The 10,006-nt window shown below is 46.7% G+C and overlaps 1 protein-coding gene across 1 annotated transcript in view; it reads left to right on the forward strand.

Moving 5' to 3' along the window:
* Window positions 1-7,008, forward strand: part of ARHGAP31 (Rho GTPase activating protein 31) — a 100,043-nt gene extending 93,035 nt beyond the window's left edge. The window contains exon 12 of the mRNA XM_045851048.1: window positions 3,358-7,008. Coding sequence (XP_045707004.1) covers window positions 3,358-5,793 — 2,436 coding nt within the window. The 3' untranslated portion in view covers window positions 5,794-7,008. The remainder of the gene's footprint in view (window positions 1-3,357) is intronic.
* Window positions 7,009-10,006: the final 2,998 nt, after the last annotated feature.

Here is a 10,006-nt window from a genome sequence, read left to right on the forward strand (position 1 = left end):
TGTCTGTGTTTGTAAAATCTTCTGTAATATTTCCAGAATCTGTTCCTTCCTGCTGTGGCTTCTGCAGCAGTGAAAACATGATGCCAGAGCTTACTAAACCTCTTCCACTTTTTAGAGGTGGAATTATCCTAGGTTTTTGGGGATGTCCTCATGTAAGCTGAAGGTGTGAGAAGGATTTCCATGGAGGAGCCCTACACTGGCGGGGAGGCAGCCCCGTGGCCTGGAGGAGTGTACCCAAGGGGCATAGGCAGCCCTGTTCGTCTGACTTGCTTCCAGGGCTTTGGTTCCCAAGGCAGGTACAAAAGGTCCATGTGCTGGGAGCTAGGGCAGTACAGGGACATCGTAGTGGCCTCGGGAGGCTGAATAAGGTTCCTGTAAGTCATGTTTGTGTTCGTAGAAGGAGAAGGACACAGAGGTTATTATAGTGATTAAATTCTGGGAGGCATCAGGTACGAATGGCATTGCTTTAAGAAAGAGGTGGAGTTAGCACTGGGGGGAGAACCAGGTTGAGTTCATGGGAGTGAGTAAAGGCACCAATGCATTCATTCATTTAAAATCCTACATTACACACCTTCTTTGTGCCAGGCACTCTGCCAGCACTGGGCTCACTGCAGGGCACAGGATGGTCACTGCCCTGCCTTCTTGGAGCTGACAGCTTCATAGGTGAAAGGTCACCAAAGAAGTAATTTCTAGGGTTTTGGAAGCATGGCGTTTTGTGGGAGCATAGAACAGGAGGACCCAACCTAGTCAGAGGGAAGAGGAGGGTCAGAAGGGTCAGAGAAGTCTTCTCTGAAGAACAGATGTTTAGATTGAGAACTTAGCTAGAAGAAAGGAGTAGGGGGCATAACAGAAAGAGAAAGACTTCCAGGAAGAAAGAGTAAGATGCACCATGAATCTGAGGTGGGAAAGACCATGAAAAATGTAAGGAATAGGAACAGAGTCAGAGAAATGAGGCTTGGGGAAGCAGGGGCCACAGCAGGTAGGGCTGCTTGGAAGGAATTTGAAGATTAACCTACAGGCAATGGACACTTTTCTGATTTGTTCAGAATTTTATCTTTTAAACGTCTATTCTGTGAGGAGAATGGCTTGGGAAAGGGCAGAGAGTAGGCGGGGATGCCAGTTAGGAGGCTAGTGTGTGCAGATCCGGTATGAAAGGCGGTGGCCTGGACTAGGGCGAGGCACTGGGGATGGAAATGAAGGGCTTTAGAGCTATTTAGAAGGCAGTGTGAACAGGCCTTGGTGAGGGATCGGATAGGGAGTGAGGAAGAAGGAAGAGTCAAGGACAGCTCATAGGTTTCTTATGTGAGCAAAAAGATGCACTATGGTCCACTGAGATGACTGACAGAGAGGTGGGAGTTTAGATGTTCATATATTAATCAAATGTATTGATATTAGCGAGGGATCGCTTAATGTAGGTGCTGAGGAGAGTAAAGAGATGAGTGAAAGCCCTCCTGTCCTGAAGGAGAGCACAGTCTCATATGTGAAGTAGAAATATACACAAATAAATGCAATACAGTACAATCAGATCTCAAAAATATTCCTGACTTTTGACCAAGTAATCTGGGAAAGTTATTTATAATAAATAATTCAAAAGAAAACAGTGAATCTGTTTCATTTCAACTTTTTATTGGGCAACTGTTCACAGTAGACCAAGCACCATTTGGCCTTGAGGAATCAAAAAAGAACACAATTCCTGACCTCAAGGAGCTCGCAGCCCATTAGGAAAGGGGGACCAAGCACCAAATTAACTGTCGTATGAAATGACACGTGATCAGAGCCGGCTGAGAAGTGATGTCAGGTTGGCAGCAGGTCAGACGTCTCAGAAAGGCCTGCATCTCCATGCACCCTCAGCACCCCCACAGGGTGGAGATGCCTCCCGATGCTTCTCCTTAGAATAGAATTTGACCTTGAGGCAAGAAATGAAAGGAACTGAAATGTGTTTCTTTGGAGCCGACCAGGCCTCCCGTTATCCCTTTCATGTGTGCAGCCTGGACTTTGTGTAGGGAAACAGATGTCAGGCAGAGGGAAGCTGGACTTGAGGGGAGACAAGGACAGTGAGCAGGATGGGGGAGGAGGCACCTTATCACATGACCAGTGGTTATCTGTGGGTAGTAGGAATATAATATTTTGCTGGTTTTGTATTCTTTCTTTTATATGTGTTAAAGTTTTTTCCCATGGGAAATACGTCTTGTTTTTGTTTTGTTTTGTTTTGATAATAAGGGAAAAGATATATATATAGATATATATATCTATATATCTATATATATATTTGCTGTGAAATATACATATAAATTTGCACAGCAGGTTTCAGGGCAAGAGTTCACGTTTTCATGCTACTGGGAGAATCTAATTCTTGTGTACCATTCAGTAAACCTGAAGATAAAAGTGACCAGGGGTTTTGTTTATTTTACCGTATTTTGCCGTGTATAATGCTTGCCCACATTTTTGGCCTTAATTTTCAGGGGGAAAAAAAGCTTTCGTTTGCATTGTATGTAAATAGGGAACTAGTACTACCCATGTATAATGTGCATCCTTATTTTTCCCTCAAAAAATTGGGCAAAAAAGTACGCATTATACATGGCAAAATGAAGTGTAAGGAATCACTGGACAGGGATTATGTGCTTATGTTCCAATGTCAACACAACTGGCTTTCAATCCTGGTCTGCTCTTGTGTGATTTAGGAAAATTGTTCAATCTGTTTGAACAGAAGGTTCCTCATCTCTAAAGTGGAAGTAATTCTAGTAGAGTTATCTCTTAGGGTTGATGGGAAAATTAAATAAGAAAATACAGTTAATATACAGTTGTGCCTTGGCAACCCTGGGGAAGGGGGTTGGTTCCAGGACCCCCTTGTATACCAAAATCCAATATGCTCAAGTCCTTTGTATAAAATGACATAGTACTTGCATATAACCTGTACACATCCTCCAGTACTTTAAATCATCTCTAGATTACTCATAATGCCTAATACAATGTAAATGCTATGTAAATAGTTGTTATACTGTATTGCTTAGGAAATAATGACAAGAAAAACATCTGTACATGTTCAATACTGATATCATAGGCCTAACTACATAGTACATGCCACCAACAAGGTAGCATTTCCCCAGCCCCAGTATTTCTGATCTGGGGTTGGGTGAACATGTAGGTGTGGAACCCCAGCAGTGGAGGGCCGCCTGTATGTTACAGCACATGGTAAGCACTGAATACACATCCAATTATTATTAGTGCTGTGTCCTTTATTTGGTGAGTTAGCATAGCCTGGCATGGCTCAGTCCCTTCACTTTCCTGGCAGATAGTGAGAATGACAGCCTCAAGAGTCTTTGGTTCAAAAATAATCAGTTTCTTGATGTTTTTCAGGATGAAGATGATCTGGCCAGCACCCTGATCTGGCCTGAGATTCAACAGGAGCTAAAAATCATTGAATCTGAGGAGGAGCTGTCCTCAGTGCCAACACCTGCTCGAAACATCAGCCCAACTCAACCCATTTTTGAGTCAAGTCCAAGGCCTTTTGCTGCCCCAGAGCCATCTGGGGGCTTACCTTGTGTCTCCACCCCAGCTCCAGTCTCCACCCATCTGGAGGAGTGGACTAGGGATCCAGCCAATCAGAGCACACAGGGGGCTCCCACAGCAACCAATAGAGAAAAGCCAGAGACAACCAGCAGTCTCCAAGGATCTGAGACTGAGAAGGGCCAGCGCCCAGATCCCACCAGCCTGGCTTCTCTGGAAATCGTCCCGTTTGAGACGGCCTCTCCACAAGCAAGGGTCAAGGTGGGAGGCCCGGGGAACCTGTCTCCTCTGATCCCACCTGCTCCACCCCCGCCAACTCCTCTGGAGGAGGCACCCCAAGTCCAGCAGTTGAAGGATGGGCCTGAAAGGGAAGACTCATCAAAGAATGTGAGGACAAATCCATATATAAACCAGCTGAAGTCCAAAGGCGGTCCTGGGATCCCCAGTCTTTGTCAGGGAGACAAGTCCTCTCCAGGACAAAGTGAGAAACAAAAGTCAAAGAATGCTGTTCCTGATGGAAAAGGCTCTGGCTTTCCTAGCTCAGCAAAGGAGGTGGAGACGTCCCCACAAGGAGAAGGGGATGCAGCCCATTCAGTACAGGAGCCCTCAGACTGTGATGAAGATGACACTGTGACAGATATTGCCCAGCATGGCCTGGAGATGGTGGAACCCTGGGAGGAGCCTCAGTGGGTGACGAGTCCCCTTCATTCCCCTACCCTGAAAAATGTGCAAGAGGCCCAGGTGCAGGGCCTGCAGGGCCCCCGACTAGAGAAGAGGCTCTCCCACAGGCCTAGCCTCCGTCAGAGCCATTCTCTAGATAGCAAAACCATGGCTAAGAGCCAGTGGACTCTCCAGGCTCCCTCCTCCAGCAGCTGTGTGAATCTTGAAGCAGAGAGGCATTCTGACCCTCTGCAGCCCCTGGCCCCCAGGAGAGAGCTTACTGGATGGCATGAGAAAGCCCTGAGATCCTTCAGAGAGTTCTCTGGCCTGAAAGGGACAGAGGCTCTTTCCAGCCAGAAGGAACCAGGTAGTTTGCTGCCTAAACCAGCAGAAACCAGCCCTGTCAGCCCAGCAGAGGGAAAGGACCTGGGGACACACCTGGGACACGGCAACCCTCATACTGAGCAGGGTAGTGTTCCTAGACCAGAGAGCAGCAAGGAGAGCTTACCTAGTGCACAGGACAGCACCTCACCTGGGGAGCATCCCCCAAAGTTACAGCTGAAGAGCACTGAGTGTGGGCCCCCCAAAGGGAAAAATAGGCCTTCCTCCCTCAACCTGGACTCTGCCGTTCCCATCACTGACTTCTTCCAGTTTGAGAATGTGGCCTCATTTGGTTCACCTGGAATGCAGGTCCCTGAGCCAGAAGACCCAAAGGTCACATGGATGACTTCATCTCACTGTAAAGTAGACCCCTGGAGGGTTTACTCCCAGGACCCTCAAGACCTGGACATTGTTGCTCACGCCCTGACAGGCCGCCGTAACTCAGCTCCCGTCAGTGTGTCAGCTGTGAGAACCTCCTTCATGGTCAAAATGTGCCAGGCCAGGGCCGTCCCAGTCATCCCACCCAAGATTCAGTACACACAGATCCCACAGCCACTGCCCTCTCAGAGCCCAGGGGAGGAGGGTGCTCAGCCTCTGGAGAGGAGCCAGGAGGAAGCCAGCTCAGCTGGTGGGACTTTTCAGAAACCTGCCAAAGATGATTCTCTCTCCTCCTTGGAAGGCCCAAAGGAAGAGAAGCCAAAGCAAGACACAGGAGCCATGGAGTCCTTGCCAGTGGATGCCACTGCACCCCACGTGTGTGAAGGACCCGCCCTTTCTCCAGAACCAGGTTTGGCTAACCTGCTGTCCACCCAGGATGCAGTAGTGCAGTGCCGAAAGCGCATGTCAGAGACAGAGCCATCTGGGGACAACCTTCTTTCTTCAAAAATAGAGCGACCGTCAGGGAATTCTAAGCCTTTCCACAGGTCAAGGCCAGGAAGACCTCAGAGCCTTATCTTATTCAGTCCTCCTTTCCCCATCATGGACCATCCACCTCCTTCTTCCACAGTGACAGATTCCAAGGTCCTGCTGTCCCCTATCAGAAGTCCCACCCAGACAGTTTCCCCTGGTCTTCTTTGTGGGGAGTTGGCAGAAAACACGTGGGTCACACCAGAAGGGGTTACACTTAGGAATAAAATGACCATTCCTAAGAATGGCCAGAGACTAGAGACCTCCACCAGCTGTTTCTATCAGCCTCAGCGGAGATCAGTGATTCTGGATGGAAGAAGTGGGAGGCAAATAGAATGACTTCAGTTCATCTTGTGGTGTCTGAAAAAAATGCCATGACTCATGTGGGACTTATTACAGGGCCAATTCAGCATTAATCCAGACACAGGTTATCCAAGTTTGGGCTTATTTTGGATGCTTCTGCTCTTCCTTCAGCCTTTTGGCCACTTATTAGTCAGGTAAGGGAGAGGATGAAATTCTTCCTCCAGTGAGATTTGGGGCTTGTCTGTGTGTTGCATTTACTCCCCTCTCGCCATTATCTATCTATTACTGTGGCGAGCTGGATGTGATAATGACTTCTGCAAGGAAAGAGAAATCTTTCGTCTATTGGAAAAGGTTGCTACTGAGGTTTGAAAGCCTCCTCTTTACTTCAGGCTTTTTAATCCTCTTTAAAGCATGTGTTCTTTTAGACCAGTATTCTGATAAGCTTTGTAAACGTGTACTATCCGGAATAGAAGCAGATTTGGAAAAGCTAACTGATGTACACAGAGATCTCCCAGTGGGTGGATTTACTCCTGCTCTTTCCTGAAATTCCTGCTGGCCCGCCCAAGATGGCTCCATGTGCCAGCCTAGAAAATCAGAATCCATACGCAAGAGGAAACTCTGAGACTGGCACAGTCTATGCAGAATTTCTGGCTCTGGCTTTTATTAATTTGGGACTCCAACGACCACTATCCTGGCCTCTGATTGATAAATCCAGTAGCTGGACAGGTTGGGTGGTGAGCTGAGGGTCACCTCAAAGAAATGTGCCAAGTCTTCATTTACGTAAGCAATAGTGATCTACTTTCATTCCAATATCACAGTCCAAAAACGGTGTCATCATAAAGAAAAGCCTCACACATGGACAGAGCTACACTCCAAGCGGAATGTGTTTCAGTTGGTGGGGCAGTAGCAGAAAGCACATCTAGGTCAGCTTCCCTCTTACACACTGGGCTGGGACAAGAGTGAGGGAGAAGATGAGGAAGAGCTCCAGGAGGGGTGGGGAAAGAGCCCTGGCATGGCGGCCGTCCCTACCATCTGATGGCCGGCAGCTCTCCTTCTGAAAATCTAGTTCGTTTTAGCCAGTGGACTCCTTCCTTTCTCCTGCTCCCTTCATTGCTGAAGGACAGATTTGAGGCACTCTTTCTTCCACACTCCCCCACCACCACCCACCACCCACCCCAGGCACTCAGACTTGCCCTTCTCCTGTCTGTTTAAAAGCAGAAGCAATAAACCAACCTGATTTTTTGTCAGTTATTTAGAACCTCAAATGGCTCCTTCCTTTTCAGCTGCAGAGAGGAAAAAGAACTAATAACCTGCTGGCATGTTTTTGGTGCTTCCCCACAAAGGGCCTCACAGGAGCACTTCTCAAGGCAAAACCCATCAGGGTATCAACATTTCACCTTCCAAGACAGCTATCTTGTTTGAAAAACAAAGAAAAGTAGACCTATTTTTAGCCCTGTGCACCTCCTCTCAGATTCAAGTCTGGTTGAACTCTGCCCAGAAGCTCAGTCACTGCAGAAATTTCTCTTTTAAGAGTCAGCAGTACCCCTGGGCAGACCTCACAACCAAGGCAGGGTGCTGGGCTGGGTAGGAGGTGAACTAAAGTTACCTCCTCCAGTGAGAAACTGGAAGCTGGTATCTTGCAAGAGATACATAGTCCTCTCTCCCTTCTTCCCTGATAAGCCGTAGAAACCATTTTGAAATCTCATCCTGTAGCTTTTAAGCCACTATCACAGGGGTACACGTCTCCGGTAGGGGCAGGCCAGCTGCTGAGTTTTGCTTTCAGAGGCACTGAGGTGAGTGAGCAGGGGGTGCAGTCAATAGGCCTTTGGTCAGGGTCTTTGCATTCTCATTAGCTGAGCAAGACATCAGACCAGCAGCCAAAGAGATGTCAACCCCTAAGAAAAGCCCTCGAGTAGAGCATTTTCCCCCCTAGGGAAGCAAAGTGAAGAAGTCTAGTGGTGACAGATGAGAAAGGCCATGTTCTGGAGATTTGAAAAGTACATTCCTACCTTATCAGAAAATGTGGGCAGATAGATAGGCTTTCTGTCAGTCTCAGTGGGCAGTGGAGTCTACGCTTGGAGCTTTGATAAGGACCACGTTCCAGTTAGAAAGTGATAGAGGAAGGGAACTGCTCTTTGCTTCACCATCAGAACTCTGAGCTGAGTAATGAAACATTTAAACTATCTTGTGATTATTTTACATCTTTGTTTGTAACATGTACAGAATGTTTTTATTTGGGCACAGACTGAGAAGCCACTAGTTACATGTTAACACGTGAGTCCAATTTGAGGCGCCCATGTTGATTCGTTAAATGGCCGCCATGTTCCTGAGAACCTCAGGGTTCTCATCTTTCATTTCTAGCATCATCTTCAGTAGTGTGGTGGCGGTATGGACGTCATCATGTGACACAATGACCACTGTCTGGAGACACTTCCTACTCTGAGCTTCCGGGCCAGTCGGTACAGAAGGCCTAGGAAGCAGACTCACTTCTTAGTCAGCTGCTCAGCTCCTGAAGTGCGCGCTTCTCCTGTGACTGCCACCCGGCCTGGCAGCTCTCACAAACGTGCTCACACACTTCCCGTGGCCTGGCGCTGAAGGAATTCCATTCCAACGCAAAGAAACCTTATTATATATCGCCCCTGAAATTGTTCCTATAAGTACCCTGAGGTTACCTGTCTGGTCACCCACTTGGGACTGAAATGAGAATGGCTGGTTGGGAATCAGACCCCACCTAGGGGAGGGAGAGGAGAGGAGAGGTGCTGCTGTTTTTAGGAGGATCTCCAGAGCGCCCTAGAAAGGGCTGCAGAATCACATTCTCTAAGGGTGACTTCAAATCAACCATCAGTCCTCAAAATGGGGTGGGGAGTGGTGGCTGATTTTAAGTGTTGAATTTGAAGTGTTTTCTTTCAGAGTTAATGGTTGCTTAAGATAATAACCTATATTTATTGACAGAATTGCCTTTCCATGCCAACCTTTTTTTTTTTTTTTCCAAAATGGACTAGATAGAAGGGATTGGTTTTTATTCTGTTTCACATGGAATATGAAGAGATCTGACCAAGAACCCCTTTAAGACACTATTAGCCTAAAAATCAAAACATTGGTTACATCAAATTTCTGGATCCTGGGGAAATTAAAAATGTAAACATCATTCCCCTCAACAGAAAATATTTATCAAGAGCGTAGTAATACTGCACTGGGTACTTCAGAACTCTTAAATTCCTGAGTCTAATGAAAAAGGGGAAAGGGATGATAGCAAATGAAACAGCCTGTAAACAACCAGCAGCAAGATTTAAAACCATTAAGTCACGAAATGAATGTGGAAGGGAGAAAATGTAGTAACTAGCATCTTTTAATAGGATTATTAGTGTTCCAAGTCACCTACTGGCTGTGATCAAATTAAACACATTACAAATGCGTTCCAAAAGAAAGTACTAGGGAGACATTCAGGTGCTGAGATAGATTTTTGCTTTGATCTTTACAAAAATTAGAGTAGTAACTAAGTATAAACAGTCCTGTGGTTTTGCATGGTCTTAACTGGTTTGGTTGTGAAGTCTTGTTGGATCTCTGCAAACCTGCAAGGTGGTACCAGTGTTCCCTACTCCTTGAGTGGTTTCAGAGCCTTCTGCCATCACAGAATGGATTAACTCCTGTTGATGAATTTTAGGTCCAAGGTAACTATTACTTTCATATCTAATGTTTAGCAAATGACAATCACATTTGACTAAAATTGGGTGGGACAGTTGTTTGTCTACACAGGCCTTGGGTTCCTCCCTGAAGAGGGACTGGGGAACAAAGATTCAGTTATCTAGGATTGGAATGGGAGAGGTTCGGGGTAGGTCCAATTCCCATCAGGATTGATTAGAGCTAGACTCCACCACAAGTGGTCCTCCACCAGTGGTCGTATCGGATGACAATATAAATCTTGGGGTTAAGTGTTGCCAGGAGTATAATTTCAGGCACTTACAACAGGAAGTTCAACTCAAAATTCGGAATAACAAAGGTGTTGACCTTGTCAACACCTTTTCTAGCAAAGACCAGGCCAGGAGAGGGAGCGAACACCTTTCTGAGCATGGAGAGGAGTGGGAGATAGGAGGGTAATTGCCTGAGATCAGTGCCAGCCCAATAGGATAAAACTGAGGAACATCAGAGACTGATTGGCACCCAGATCATTTTGTAGCCTTGACATTCATGAGCAAGGCAGGGATCACTACTCGATTAGGCTGAAGGAGGTTGTTACTAAGAAGGAGAA

This window comes from Phyllostomus hastatus, unplaced genomic scaffold, assembly GCF_019186645.2.
Source record: "Phyllostomus hastatus isolate PE091 unplaced genomic scaffold, TTU_PhHast_1.1 phas_contig_86, whole genome shotgun sequence".
NCBI classification, from domain to species: Eukaryota; Metazoa; Chordata; class Mammalia; order Chiroptera; family Phyllostomidae; genus Phyllostomus; species Phyllostomus hastatus.